The sequence below is a fragment of the Poeciliopsis prolifica genome, unplaced genomic scaffold (genome assembly GCF_027474105.1).
Source record: "Poeciliopsis prolifica strain line A6 unplaced genomic scaffold, Auburn_PproV2 SCAFFOLD032, whole genome shotgun sequence".
NCBI classification, from domain to species: domain Eukaryota; kingdom Metazoa; phylum Chordata; class Actinopteri; order Cyprinodontiformes; family Poeciliidae; genus Poeciliopsis; species Poeciliopsis prolifica.
Genome location: NW_026562407.1, coordinates 611,325 through 627,280, shown reverse-complemented (window position 1 = coordinate 627,280; position 15,956 = coordinate 611,325). Strand labels below are relative to the sequence as shown.

The following is a 15,956-nucleotide window of genomic DNA, read 5'->3' as shown; positions in this document are numbered from 1 at the left end:
TACTTTGAAAGACGTCAGGTGACGTTGCCTGACAACAACTTTTATAGACAAAAGTTGTGAAAAATGTGACGCCATCTTGGTCCGAGTTGTTGTCGAGACATTCTGTGTTTGTCTCATCCTATGAAGAGGTAAGTGGACCGTTTGCAGGACGCAACAGAACGGATGAAATCTACCTGAGAGATTTTTATTCTCAACATTTACATGTGTTTATTTTTATGTCAAGTTAAAAGACGGAGGAGAAAACGAAAGCTGAGAGATGGAGTGTGTTCAGCTCAGATCCCGACAGGAGACATCTTGAGCCTTAATCGTTTGGAAATCAGTAAGTAATAAAGCTCTAAGTAATAAATAAATAATATATATATATATATATATATATATATATATAATATTATATATATATATATATATATATATATATATATATATATATATATATATATATATACGACCACCATTTCCCAGCAATAACAGATGAAATTAATTTTGTAACTCAGACCCCTTAGCGAGAAATTTTTATCATATCATATAATTTTTTATCATATAATAATGTGTTTATAGTTCATCAGTTTTATTAAATGTTGATTGAAATTATTTTTTTTTTCTACCTTGAGTCACTTAACATTGTGCATAAAAACTGACATCTTTATTTTTTCATTGAGCTTTGCAATATCATTACATTTAAATTGTTCTGTAAACTCCAAAGACAACAAGCAGAAACTAAAGTGTTTTGCATTTTTTCTCAACAGATCGCTGTTCTGTCATGGATCAGCATCTTAACATTGTTCTTCTGGGAAAAACTGGAGTTGGGAAAAGTTCTTCAGCAAACACCATTCTAGGAAGGGAAGTGTTTAAGGCAGAAACAGACTTTCAGTCAGTGACCAAATATATTTGTGTGGAACCTGTAACTCTGTTTGGGAGACAAATTTCAGTGATAGACACTGGAGACATATTAACATCACAGGAGCAGATTGCAAAAGTTCTTCTGAATCTTTTGCCGGACTCCACTCCCTCTCTTTACCTGCTGGTGATCAAAGTTGGTCGTTTCACTCAAGAGGATGAAAAGGCTGTAGAGGCTGTAGAGAAAGTCCTCGGGCCTCAGAGGATGAAAAATTGTTTCCTGCTCTTCACAGGAGGAGATAGTCTAAAGACATCACTAGAGCAATTTATTTTAGGCTCTACCAACAGTCCGCTTCCCAAAATTGTTGACCGTTTTTCATGGAGAATCCATCTTTTCAACAATAAATATGGAGGAGAGGACCAAGTCAGAGAACTGTTGACAAAGACAGGACACATTGGAACAGGTCAGTACAAATTTCAGTCAGATCTTCAGTTTTTTTAATACACACAGTTTCTCATAATGTTTTTTATTTTTGTGTGAACTTACATGCCTTGATGCTGCTGTTCCACCTGAATTTCCTCACTATGAGATAACATATATACATATTTACTCCCTCATTCTAAATGCGTGAAATAGTTTAAAAAAATAATATGCAGCTTCATAGAAAAAGCCATTTGAAAAAAAATTGTTGATAGAATTTCAAAAGTCTGGAGGAGATGATTATCTGGTTCCTGAAAAGGTGACTGAAGTAAATCCAAACTTTACATTAATTGGAGGCTGAAGGACGGTATTAAAGGGAACCTATTTTATTTCAATAAAGTTTGGATTGATCATTGGGCTACATATTTATTACATTATTATGAACTCACTCTAAGGTCACAAGATTTTACCTGTGGGGTTCTGCCTGTTGGCTTCCCATTTTATCTTCATCTGTATTAGCTGTTGGGTTACTGTCACTTTAATGCAAACAAGCTGTTGCTGGCTGCACCCCCCAATGTAATATTTACTTTAACATCTCAAACACAAAAAGGAAAATTGTACAACATAAAAGTCTGACTCAAGGTCATGGTGCTGCTCAACCATAAAAGAAGCTGAAAGTGGTTGTTGAAAATGAAAAAGAAACTCATGGTGTCTAACAAGCCCGGAGGCCTTCACTGAAAAGCTGAATTCCTATAAATACATGCAGGAACACTTTAATTACTCATTACTGCCTCCTCCATAGCCCGTCTGTCCCAGGGCGTTCCCCAAGGTTCACTCATCAACCCTCTTCTTTTTTTATCTTATGTACAAAGCGAAGGGTAGAACATGTTGCTGTCATGCTGGATTTGAGTTTCTTTACCCACATGCAGGTTTAGACATCAGACCGGAAGGTTTTTGGTTCAAAGGTTTATTTACAGTTATTATGGAATATGTTGAGCCTAAGTTGTCCTCTGGTTTCGGGAGCGGCTGGGCGGCTCAGGTACTGCTTGAAGAGGGGAGAGGTTAGTAGGAGCGGGAGTGAGAGGATCTTGACAGGGAAGTGGAGGAAGGGCTTACAGATCATCTGGGAGGATTGCCGAGGAGGAGGTAGGATCCGTTGGTGCAAAGGCTCCGAGAAGGTTGCGGGCTCAGGCGGCAGACGAGAGCGTTTAGTCCGGAGGGCGATCGGTGTCAGTGTTCGGGTGGGCGTGGTAACTTAGCTGGATCCAGGCAGAGCATCCAAAATCTGAGAAAAAACAATAAAGATTTACTTAGTCCTTAGTCAACGTGAAGCTTGGCAAACCTTGGGATTGACTCTGACCAACAAGTGGGACCATCGAGCGATGAATGGCTGCTCCACCGCTTCTTAAGAATCCTGTAGCCGATTTCAGAAATCCGCTTCAGGTGCGTCAGCCTGCCGGAACGCTCCCACGAAGATTGTCTATTCGGAGGAGCACTCACACCAACTTGAATCCTAACATTACCTCTCCCTCAATGACCGCCACCCGGCGGTCCCGAGGAACCCGAAGCTCTGGTGGCATGAAACCTCCTCAGAACCGACTTGTCCAGAATAAAAGACCTGGGAACCCAGGAGCGTTCCTCCGGGCCGTAACCTTTCCAATCCACCAGATATTGAAAACCCCTGCCCCTCCGACGTACGTCAAGGATTTTATTAATAGTATAGGCCGGACCCCCATCAATATAGCGGACGGGAGGGGGGAGCCAACTGGAGGGCAAAGCGGGCTAGACCTCACAGGCTTCAGTAGGGAAACATGAAACACGGGATGAACCCTGAGAGAAGGTGGGAGCCTGAGTCTGACCGTAGCGGGGTTCACAATAGCCTGGATCTCAAACGGACCTAAATACTTAGGAGATAATTTCTTAGATGCAGCTTTTAGGGCAATGTCTTTGGCCGACAGCCAAACCCTCTGACCCGGCCTGTAAACAGGAGCTTGACGTCTCTTCCTGTCCGCAAAGCGGCGATTCTGGGCAGCGGTGCGATTCAATGCTGCAGTAGCATCCCTCCAAATGCGCTGGCACTTCCGAATATGGTGTTGAGCTGACGTGACGGCATTCCGGGATTCGTCCGATGGGAGGAGAAGAGGCTGATAACCTAGTGAACATTCAAATGGGGACAAACCAGAAGCGGAAGAAACGTGGCTGTTATGTGCATACTCAACCCAGGGCAGCTGGGAGGACCATGAGGAGGGGTTGGAGGAGCACAGGCAGCGAAGTGTAGATTCCATCTCCTGATTCATGCGCTCCGTTTGCCCATTGGTCTGAGGATGAAACCCAGAAGATAAAGATACCTTGGCCCCAAGCGCGCCACAAAAGTCTTTCCATACCTTCGAGATAAACTGGGGTCCCCTGTCAGATAGAATTTCCCTAGGAATCCCATGGAGCCTAAAAACATGCTTAATAAGCAAAAGAGCAGTTTCCGCAGCAGACGGCAATTTTTTAAGGGGCACAAGGTGACAGGCCTTGGAAAAACGGTCCACGATGGTAAGTATGACTGTGAACCCCTTAGAAGGGGCAGGCCGGTGACAAAATCAAGAGCAATATGGGACCAAGGACGTCCCGGAACGGGTAAGGGCTGCAAAAGCCCACTGGGAAGTTGATGGCTGGACTTGTTCTTAGCGCAGGAGGGGCAGGCCGAAACATACTCTTTCACATCCTTATGAAGGGACGGCCACCAAAAGGAGCGCCTGATTAATGCCGCGGTCCGACTGGCGCCCGGGTGACCAGAAAAACGGGAAGCGTGAGCCCAATGGATCAGACGGGAGCGAACAGAAGAAGGAGCGTAAATTCGACCCGGAGGACCAGTACCTGGATCAGGATCCGACTGCTGAGCTTTGAGGACCTGGTCAGAGATGTCCCAGGAAACCCCCCCCATGATGCATGAGCGAGGAACTATGGTGTCCACAATAGGGTCCTCATCATCAGAGGAGAATTGTCGGGAGAGAGATCTGGTTTCACATTCTTAGAACCTGGTCTATATGAAATGATAAAGTTGAATCTGGAAAAAAAAGAGACCATCTTGACTGTCGCGGATTCAACCGTTTAGCCGTCTGCAGATAGGATAAATTTTTGTGATCGGTCCAAACCACAATCGGAAGCTCAGCCCCTCCAACCAGTGGCGCCACTCTTCAAAGCCATTTTAATCGCCAACAACTCCCGGTCCCCCACGTCATAGTTTCTTTCTGAAGGAGAAAGTCGGCGAGAAAAAAAAGCGCACGGATGCATCTTGTGATCAGAAGGCGAGGTTTGAGATAACACCGCCCCCACCCCTGAATCGGAAGCATCCACTTCCAACGTGAATTGCCTAGTGGGTCTGGCTGGATCAGGACCGGGGCATTAGCGAATTTCTTTTTCAGAGCCGAAAACGCTGCGTCAGCTTCCGGAGTCCAGGAGAACTGGACCTTGGTGGACGTAAGACTGGTCATGGGGGCCGCAGTCTGACTGTAATTACGGACAAACCTTCGATAAAAATTAGCAAACCCCAAAAAACGTTGTAGTTGCTTGCGAGAAGATGGGGTCGGCCAATCCAAAACTGCGCGAATTCTCCCGGGATCCGGCTTCACCTGCCCACTCTCCAAAATGAACCCCAGGAACGAGATGGAAGGCACATGAAACTCGCATTTTTCCGCTTTAACATACAAACTATTTTCTAAAAGACGCTGTAGGACCAACCTTACATGCCGTTTATGTTCCGCCAGGGTCTCAGAAAAAATCAGGATGTCGTCCAGGTAAACAAACACAAATTGATCCAGAAAATCACGCAACACGTCATTGATAAGGGACTGGAAAACGGCCGGGGCATTCGTCAGACCGAAAGGCATGACCAGATATTCGAAATGGCCCAGCGGGGTTTTGAACGCCGTTTTCCATTCATCACCTTCACGGATGCGCACCAGATGGTAAGCGTTTCGTAGGTCCAATTTAGTAAACACGGTGGCACCTGTACCGGTTCAAAAGCTGATGTGAGAAGGGGAAGGGGATACTTATTTTTAACCGTGATCTGATTAAGACACTTATAATCAATACATGGTCTGAGAGAGCCGTCTTTCTTATACACAAAAAAAATCCCGCCCCCAGCGGAGACGTGGAGGGGCGAATAATGCCTGCAGCGCGGGACTCGTTAATATATTTTAGCATGCTCTCCCTCTCTGGCTTAGAAATGTTATAAAGTCGACTGGAGGGCAACGGAGCACCGGGAAGGAGATCAATAGCACAGTCATAGGGGCGGTGGGGGGAAGTGACAGTGCTTTATTTTTCTGAAAAACCATTTTCAAATCATGATATTCAGGGGGAATCTTGGACAGGTCCAGAATGTCCTCCTCATCCTCCCGGGTGATGTCCAATTGTGGAGTCGTCTGGGCGGCCTGTAGACAGGTTGAGTGGCAGGTTCTGCTCCATGATTCCACTCTCCCCTCATTCCAATTAAGGTGAGGATTGTGCTGTCTCAGCCAAGGGAAACCCAGCACCAGAGGGGTCTGCGGAGAGGGAAACACATAGAAGATCAAAATCTCACGATGATTTCCTGAAACCAGAAGTTCAATGGGTTTAGTCTGTTGCGAAATGACGGGCAAGACTTCTCCATCCAGGGCGGAAACTTGGACCGGGACGGGGAGAGAAATTGTAGGAATATTTAGTTTCTTTACCAAATTTTCATCGATCAGGTTCTGCTCACATCCAGAATCAATTAGAGCCGATACGTTAACTGACCTTTGGTTGATGAAAAGGGATGCAGAAAGAGAAAGTCGGGAGATCAAACTGGAACAGCCACCCACCAGGACTCCCGTTATCACTGGTGGGCTCCGCCTTTTAACCGAGCCGGGCATACGGCGACGAAGTGGCCAGTAAGACCGCAATAGAAGCAGGCACGAGCTTCTAGTCGTCGTTGTCGTTCTGTGGGGGAAATTCTGGTGCGGCCGATCTGCATGGGCTCCTCGGAAGAAGGCGTGTTCGGGATGGTTTCCATAGCAACCTCTGGTGCGAGTTTGTCTGAAAAAGGCACAGGTTTAAATGCTCTCTTCTCTCGGGACCTTCCTCTAAGTCTATTATCGACCTTAATAGCCAAAGCTATCAGGTTCTCCAAACTGGCTGGTTCATCCCTGCATGCCAGTTCATCTTTGAGAGTCTCATTGAGAGCCTGCATGAAAGCCCCTTTGAGAGCTTCGTCATTCCAACCAGACGTGGCTGCTAGAGTGCGAAAATCAATGGCAAATTCAGCTACAGAACGGGACCCCTGCTTCAGGTTCCAAAGCTGATGTGAGATTTCTGAACTGGACTCTGCATAACCAAAAGTTTGCTTTAGCTCGTTCAAGAAGGTAGCAAAAGGTGTTTGTGAAAGAGATGAGAGGCTAAATTTAGCTTCTGCCCATCTCAGGGCTCTTCCCTTCAAAAGTCCGATCATGTAAGCTATCTTGGCGGGGTCATCCGGAAATGAGCCTGGAGCTCTGCAAAATACAATGGAACACTGCAGAATGAATCCTCCACACTTTCCAATCTCTCCCGAATAATGTTCTGGTGTCGGGGGTGAAATCTCACGAGCTCGGAGCGACCCACCTGAAGCCGCTACCGCTATCTGCTCCACCCCCGGAGGAAGGACTGGGGCCGCTGCTCCGGCTGTAATTTGAGGCTGAGGGTTTTGCTCCAGCCTGTGTGATAGTTCCGAGACTGTGGTTCTCAACTGATCCATCAGCTGGCCCTGGAAACTCTGCTGGTCTAATAAAGTGCGAAGCATAGCGTCATGGCGGGCTAGGAGTTCTGCTGAACTTAAACCGGGTCTTGTGTGAGAACCTGCTGGGTCAACATGGCTCGATGGTTCTGTCATGCTGGATTTGAGTTTCTTTACCCACATGCAGGTTTAGACATCAGACCGGAAGGTTTTTGGTTCAAAGGTTTATTTACAGTTATTATGGAATATGTTGAGCCTAAGTTGTCCTCTGGTTTCGGGAGCGGCTGGGCGGCTCAGGTACTGCTTGGAGAGGGGAGAGGTTAGTAGGAGCGGGAGTGAGAGGATCTTGACAGGGAAGTGGAGGGAAGGGCTTACAGATCATCTGATGGAGGATTGCCGAGGAGGAGGTAGGATCCGTTGGTGCAAAGGCTCCGAGAAGGTTGTGGGCTCAGGCGGCAGACGAGAGCGTTTAGTCCGGAGGGCGATCGGTGTCAGTGTTCGGGTGGGCGTGGTAACTTAGCTGGATCCAGGCAGAGCATCCAAAATCTGAGAAAAAACAATACAGATTTACTTAGTCCTTAGTCAACGTGAAGCTTGGCAAACCTTGGGATTGACTCTGACCAACAAGTGGGACCATCGAGCGATGAATGGCTGCTCCACCGCTTCTTAAGAATCCTGCAGCCGATTTCAGAAATCCGCTTCAGGTGCGTCAGCCTGCCGGAACGCTCCCACGAAGATTGTCTATTCGGAGGAGCACTCACACCAACTTGAATCCTAACAGTTGCAGGTTCTCTTTTATTGAAACACCTTTAGTTTCAACACATTTAAATGTGTATTGAAACCTTTAAGTCGGACAAACAACTGCAATCAATCAGTGAAGGAACCAGAGAGGCAGAATATACACATCCATTCATATTAGACATGTTGAAAATGTTTTTATCATTTTGGCCAGTAGAGTACAAAGTGAAACACTTCTGAGTGATTTTCCACAGAAATTAATATACCTTATTGTTTTAGTGTAATCTCAGATTAATTGAAGAAGGGCAGCTAAACTAACTGATGATCTGTAAATGGTCTTGAAAGATTTGTTGTTGCTCTTTCATTTTATCTCTAAACAAATAATACATTTTTGCTTTGCAAACATTTCGTAAAAGTGCCCAAAAACTTTTTGTGATTTTTTTTTTAACTGTCTCTCAGAGCGTAATGCTGGTCTGTAGGTGAGTCGAGTTTCCAGATGCAAATTAAAGTCAAAACCTTTTTCTAATTTTCTTTCAGAGAGAGACAGAAACTATAATCAAAATGTTGAGTCTGAAGATTCCTCTACCACAATGAAGGTACACAGGAACATTGTAAACATCTGAAATATATAGAAAATAACTTAATCATCAATCCATTTTATGACAATAAAATTAAATATTTGTGATTTATGTTAAGGTACCCAGCACTGATGATGAACCAAAGGATCTTATCCAACACATGTTGGACCCTGATCCAACATGTGTTGAAACTGATACTGACGATCAACAAGCTGATACAAACGATGAAGGTCAGTAAAATACATGTTCTAATTAAAACTAAGAAGTGCATTTACTGAGAATAAATAAAACAGGTTTACATAAATGTGTTATTCTCCTCATTTCTGTTGTGGCTATAACAGCCTCCTCCCCAGTCCATCACTTCGTAGAACTATCCTTTGCTGTGTGTCTCATCCAGCAAGACATTTCTTGAGATGGATGTTTTCTTTTCTTCTTTGCAAAACAGCTCAGTCAATTTAAATTTAGATGATCTACAAACATGAATTACTGTCTTGTCTAATCTTTTATGTAGCCAAATTCACCAGGTCTATGCTAGAGATAAAATGGACAGATTTTTTAGTACCTGAAGTTATGGTGGGTAAGCAGCTAATGCTGGGTGAAGCAAAATGCTCAAAAAGAAGGACCTTTGACCAAAGTTATGGCAGAAAAACTTACAATTGTTTTGTTTAATAGTATAATTTTCAATATTATTTAATACTTTGTTCAAATTAGTTTACAAAACTGTGAGCTAATCTGTGTTGGTTTGTCACATAAAATCCTAGAAATATAGAATTTTATTTTGTTCTTGGCAAAATGTATTAAAAAAATTGAAGGGATTTGAATACTGTAGAAGCCTAAATTCAGTTTCTGGGGAAATCCTGTGAATTTGCATATCTAATTGTAGTGGAAGATTTGGGGTGTGGTAAAGACAGGGAGTTGGGCAGTTGGAGTGGAGCCACACAGTTTTTTGACCTTTTTAATTACCTTTTATTAGTGTGGAACATAACATTTTGTGCTGTTTTTATTTCTGAAGTAAACAGTTCAACGTATCAAGAGGATTCAGTCTGTTTTTTCATTTTGGTTTTTTCTGTCGTTGAATAAGATGAAGAGGAAAGACGGACAGCGTCAAGCTTATGACTTCATTAATTAGGAACCTACAAATACTTTTGCTTGACCTCTGTTGCATTCCCTCTATTTAATATATCTGTGGTTTTGGACTTACTGTTAAAACTTAGCAAGTATTAACATTATAATTTTAAATTCATGGAAATGAATTCAGATTTATTGTTTTTGACTAAAATAAGATAACAGACTTTCATTTTATAACCAGAGTCCAACCTGGAGAGGCTTTTGGAGGAACTGGGATTGGACCAGTTCTACAAGGAGAAACTGTCACTGGGGAAGATACTGGAGATCAATGACAAGACCATCAATGATGAGCCTCCAGAGTGTAAATCAGATCTTCCATGGTATTGTTTAAAGAAACTGATGATGGTGAATGTAACAGCAAGAAAAATAAAATCAGTTTTTATGTCAAACCAAGATAATGAATTAGAACCTAATGAGTTGAATTTGAATGATGTTCTTACCAGTTCAAATGAGGATGACTTTCTAAATCCTCTTGATTTAATCACTGCTCTCTTTCTGTGTTCTGATGGGTTTGTTCAGCAAGAACTGGCTCTAAAAATGTCCATGTGTCAGTTCTCTGTTCCTCTGCTGCTTCCTAACTGTGATACACAGCAGTGCACCCTCATGCTGTGGGCCATGAGAGACATTGTTAAGAAGTACAGACCTTCAGATCTTGCAGAATCAAAAGGCTTCATGGAAGAAAGAATAGTTCTTTCTGAACTTCCAATGATCTCATTTGTGAGACTGGGTGAGTGCTCTCTGTCCAAATCAGAGATTCTCAATAAACTTTTAAACAACCCAGATGACACCTTTGTTCACCACAACATGGAGTGTGGAGACATTGAGAGAAGAATATCCAATGGACTGACTGAACTGACCTGGTACCTTCCCTGTGGAAACAAAAACATGGACATCTTCAGTGAACCAGTTGCTATAGCTAACCTTCGTGGAGACATTGCTTCATTTGAAACTCAATTCTCCTTTTTGTGTCAGACATCTGCTGCAGTTTTTGTTTTCTTTGACCAGCTGGACTCTGACTGCAAACTGCTGATGAACAAAAACCACAAAGCAAAGATTTTTTTAGTAGGAAACAAACAGAGCAAGAACTTCAGAGTTGATTTTGTTCAAAAATTGGCAACAAGTCTGGCTTTGACGAACAAAAACATTCTAATAAAGACAAAACAAACAAATGATGCAGATTTTGTTAAACTATTGAGGAAAAGAGTCAGTGATGTAATTAAACCAGAGAAGAAGATGTCTGTAGAGCAGATGGCTGATGTTGCACATGAACTGGGAATTTTAGTTGATGAAGATTCTCCAGAGTGTCAGGATGGAAAGAAGAAAGCTGATGAAATCACTGCAGAGATTAAAGACATAATGAAATACAAAGAAGATCAACTTCTGTTACAGGGTCAAATATGGAAGGAATTGACTTGTTTGGAAAAGGAAGAATTTCGTCTTCGAAAAGTTGGTTCAGAAAACATTGAAAATTACAAATGTAAACTTCAGCACGAGAGAGAAAAACTGAGGAAAAAGCAAAATGATTCTGCAAAGTCCAAAGCAATGACCTGCTTCATTAGTGCAATATCCAGCACACAAAGAGAGAGATGTTACTTTCTGAAATGGCTAAGAATGAACCTTGACAACTTGTCTCGAATCAAACTTTCTGGCCTCAGGGAGCTTTACAAGGAAAAATCCAAAGATTCTGAGAACAAAGAAGAGATAAAAAAATTGACCAACAACTTTCCAGCAGCTCACTGGGAGTTCAGCACTTCTTCCGTGAAATGGGTCAGATCTATGAAGCTTCTCTTTACCTTCCAGAAACGATCCATCACGTCAACAACTGCAACATCTGCCCAAACTCTGTGCTCAGTTGTTGCTGGATGGATTTCCTATTGAGCTTGTAGATGGAGATGCTTCCAACATTCCTCTCAGATGGGTGAGTGATGTTCTCTCTCAGCTCAATGACTTGGTGTCTCCAAACAACAAGATACGGGTCGTCACAGTTCTTGGAGTTCAGAGCACAGGGAAGTCCACTCTCCTTAACACCATGTTTGGAGTCCAGTTTGCAGTCAGCAGTGGTCGATGCACTAGAGGTGCCTTCATGCTGCTCATCAAAGTCAATGAAGACTTGAAGAAAGTTCTCAACTGTGACTTCATGATGATCATCGACACTGAAGGCTTAAAGTCACCAGAGCTAGCACAGCTGGACAACAGCTATGAGCACGACAATGAGCTGGCAACACTTGTTGTTGGGCTGAGTGACATCACCATTATCAATATTGCCATGGAGAATTCAACAGAGATGAAGGACATCCTGCAGATAGTGGTGCATGCTTTCCTCAGGATGAAGGAGGTCGGTGGCAAAAAGCCTCAATGTCAGTTTGTTCACCAGAACGTTTCTGATGTTTCAGCCCATGAGAAGAACCTGAGAGACAGGAAGCTGCTGTTAGAACAGCTGGATGAGATGACCCAGGCAGCAGCTAGAATGGAGAAGAAAGAGGAAAACAAGAGCTTCACTGATGTGATGGAGTATAATCCAGACACTGGGAACTGCTACATTCCTGGACTCTGGAATGGAAACCCACCAATGGCTCCAGTCAATGCAGGATACAGTGAGACTGTCTATGAACTCAAGAAAAACATCATCCAACAGCTGGAAAAGTGTGGCTCAACTTCTAATGACATCTTGGAGTTCAGAGAGTGGATAACCAGCCTGTGGAACGTAGTAAAACATGAAAACTTCATCTTCAGCTTCAGAAACAGCCTGGTGGCTGATGCTTACATGAGGCTCTGCACAGAGTACAACCAATGGGAGTGGGAGTTCAAAAAGGAAATGTACAAATTGGTCACCAAAGCAGAGACAAGAATTTCCAATTTTGGTTCATTTACTGCAACATATGCAATATCTGACATGAATGAATTTATCACTAATTTGAAAAGTGAAGCAATCACAGAGCTGATCAAGTGGGAGACAAAGATCCTTGAAAACCTGAAGAAATACTTTGAGCAGCCAGAAGGTCATGTTTATCTGGCTGAAGGATACAGAGAGGATTTCTCCAACAGCATAAAGAGTCTTCGACGAGAAACTGAAAGATCAGTGTTCAACCAGATCACAGCAGCTGCTGATATTAAGAAGGGATCGAAAGAACTTGAGAAAATCAAGGCCACTTATAGAGAAACAATTGAGAAAGCAGTTTGTGATTTAATTGATGAATGTCGTAAGAAAAAAGTTCAAATGACTGACAGAGAGCTTGATGAAAGTTTTAATAAGATGTGGACTAAAACACTGAACAGTTTGACTTTTTCTAAACAACAGACAATAAATATCTACACCAGTGTTTCCCATGAGTTACGAACAAATCTTTCACACAAAGGAAGCCATGCATGTGAACTGCTGAGTGAAAAAAACCTCAAATACTGTGGACTGGAGCCTTTTACATACACAGAAAAGGGATGGAGAAGCCAAGTAAAAGGATTCTTTACAAATCATAAAACGGAAAGAGAATTGGCTGACAGCATCATCTCTGCTTGCAATGAGTGTATTACTGATAAAATCAAAAGAAAAACTAACTATCATGATACTTACATCCAGGAGATTCTTCACATCATTGATGAGAGGCTGAACAAAACTGATGTTGACATAGACATTGAGTTTGAAGTGTCTCTGAAACAACACATCTGTGGATCTGCAGCCAGAAAGTTTCAGAAAATGCATGAAGATTTTATCCAAGAAAATGATCCTTATAAATGTTTGCAGAAAAACAAAGAAAGGTTTTGCACAGATTTCAAAGATGTTTTCCACAAACGAGATCAATACCAGAAAAAAGCTGAAGAATTCACTAATCAGTGTCTGAAACCTGCTGTTGAAAACTTCATCTATTCTTCTCTTGGTCCTGATATTGTTGATAAAATGATGACAAAAGAGGAGTTCAGCACACGAATGTCCTTCCAGTATTACATTTTACTGGATCTGATTTCAAAAAGTGACTTTGTAAGCTTTCTGGGCTACATTTGCTCATATGAGGATCATGTAAAATGGTGGATATCTAATAGAATTAAGGAGTTTTTCTCCTCTGAGTCTACAATTTGTGAGTTGGAGGACAAACATCTTAAGTTTTGCATCGACCACATAAATGATGCCATTAAAAAGGCAAAAACAGAAAAGACTGACAGTCTGAAGACATTTGTTGTCAAGATCTGCACAGAACTTGGTGACAAACTGGTAATTTCCCAGGATGCTCTTGATGCCTTCATGGTTCTGAACAAATCTGATCAGGAACAGTTTGCTCACTGGCTCAACATGTGTGTGGAAGAAATGACAGAAACTCTTAGAGGAGAGTTTGAAAAGATAACGTTTGAAACACAACTCTCACGTCTCCACATGAAACCAGAGAATGAGCTTTTTAACAGAGTGATTGGTTGTGGCAAACAGTGTCCATTCTGCGAAATACCCTGTGATGCTGGTGGAGAAAAACACACTGAACACTTTGCTTCTTTGCATCGACCAGAGGGTTTAGGTGGGTACAGGGATAAAGACTCAAGAAAACTCACGACTGTCATCTGCTCTTCTCTTGTTAACAGTGACGAACGTTTTCGCTGCAGTGCCACAAAGAATCAATGGCATCCTTACAAAGAATATTCGACGATTTACCCAGACTGGAATATTCCTCCAGATGTGAGCCTTGACGCGTCAGATTATTGGAAATATGTGATGAACAAATACAACAAGGAATTTGCTCAAGTATACGATTCAGAGCCTGCTAACATTCCTAATGCTTGGAAGAAAATCACAAAAAAACAGGCAGTAAAAAGCCTCAAGAAATCATTCTACATCAAGTTGAATGTTTTAAACCCAATGAAATCATTCTTCAAGTTGTTTTCAATTTGATGAATGAAATCAACATTCATGTTCATTCAACTAAACATGAATAATTCATGTTTAGTTGTAAGAACACAATTGGTTCTTGCATGTATAGATTTTTTTGACCTTTTTTTGAAAGGCCAAATTCACACGTTGGACTCACCTCTTTAACAAAAGCCAATATAAACAGCTTCACCTTAATTTATTGCAGCTCCTTATTTTCTTCATTGATCATTTATAATTTTAGCATTTTGTTATTCTATTATTTTATTAACTTTTGTTTGCAACATGTTTGAAAATATTTACACTCTTGTTGAAAGATTGCATGTTTGCTTCCACATTAGATGGATAATTGGAGAGTTAACTTTTCCCTCAGGAACTCACACATATTAAAGACCTCTAACTTTCTAGTTTGTGAAAAAGATCAACTGTGATCATTTGATGATTAGTAACCTCATAGACCAGAAGTTTTAATAGCATGATTGTTGTAAAATAATCTGGTTTTGGCGGGACTTGGACATTTCCAGTAAAAAAAAAAATTTAGTTTGCATTTAACCTTAAAATTGAAACACAAGTTTCAATTTTGAACAATAAATGAACAAATTTATTGTTCATTGTTAACAACTCAATGCGATCAATTCTCCATTATCATCAGTCAATCAATCAAATTTTATTTGTATAGCACATTTCAGCAAGGCATTTCAAAGTGCTTTACATCATAAACACAAGAACACAAAGTCATGCAACATAGACAATACATTGTTACATATTAGATGTAAGAGCCAAATGATCTAAATGAGCATTTCCTGTGGCACAGCTGTGACAGTTAGTGGTGGGTGTGTCGTAAATGGGCGTGACTGTCACTCAGTATGAATGAGAGCCGTATTGACACGCTGGTTCACTATGTAGAAGGAAACGGGTGCGCCAGGTGGAGGGTCATAATTTCTGTTGACAATGTTAAATATTGTTTATTGTTAGCATCATTATGGTTTAGCCTGGTCAGCATGTGTCAGTTTTAAAGTCTGAAGTATTTAAGCTGATATATGGAATAAATTGATGATAACAACAACAAAGGAACCACTGAAAGTTATTGGAACACGCGTCATGACAGCATCAAACCTACCCAGTTAACCCTGTGCGACCTTCTACATTATTGTTAGTTTTTACCGCACGATTATTACATTTCAAAAACAGTTCTAAACAGGTGTGTTTTTAGTTGAGATTTAAAGGAAGTCAGGGTTTCCGCTGTTTTACAGTTTTCTGGAAGTTCGTTCCAAATTTTTGGTGCATAGATGCTGAAAGCTGCTTCTCCTCTCTTGGTTTTGGTTCTGGGGATGCAAAGCAGACCAGAACCAGAACCTGAGAGGTCTGGAAGGTTGATACAACAACAGCAGATCTTTGATGTATTGTGGTGCTAAACCGTTCAGTGATTTATAAACTAACAACAGTATTTTAAAATCTATTCTTTGAGCTACAGGGAGCCAGTGGAGGGACTTTAAAACTGGTGTTATGTCTCTATCTTCCTGGTTCTAGTGAGAACGCGAGCAGCAGACTGTAACCCACTGAATAACATCATTCATTGGGTCATTGCTGCAAAGTCAATCACTGGATCAATTTACTGAGTTTCCTTAGATAGAAAAAGTTTCATTAAAAAAATACCAATCTGAACGCAGCTGATTGGTAAAATTAGAA

General features: G+C 41.7%; 1 protein-coding gene and 1 pseudogene across 1 annotated transcript; both read left to right on the top strand.

The window, feature by feature from the left end:
• Positions 1-752: 752 nt before the first annotated feature.
• LOC129373183 (GTPase IMAP family member 5-like) lies at positions 753-8,305 on the top strand (the record flags this gene model as incomplete). Its single annotated transcript, XM_055050965.1, has 2 exons — positions 753-1,301; positions 8,253-8,305. Coding segments are annotated over exons 1-2 (594 nt in total), but the record flags the coding sequence as incomplete, so codon positions are not given.
• On the top strand, positions 8,292-14,548 carry LOC129373237 (up-regulator of cell proliferation-like; annotated as a pseudogene).
• The last annotated feature ends 1,408 nt before the right edge of the window (positions 14,549-15,956 follow it).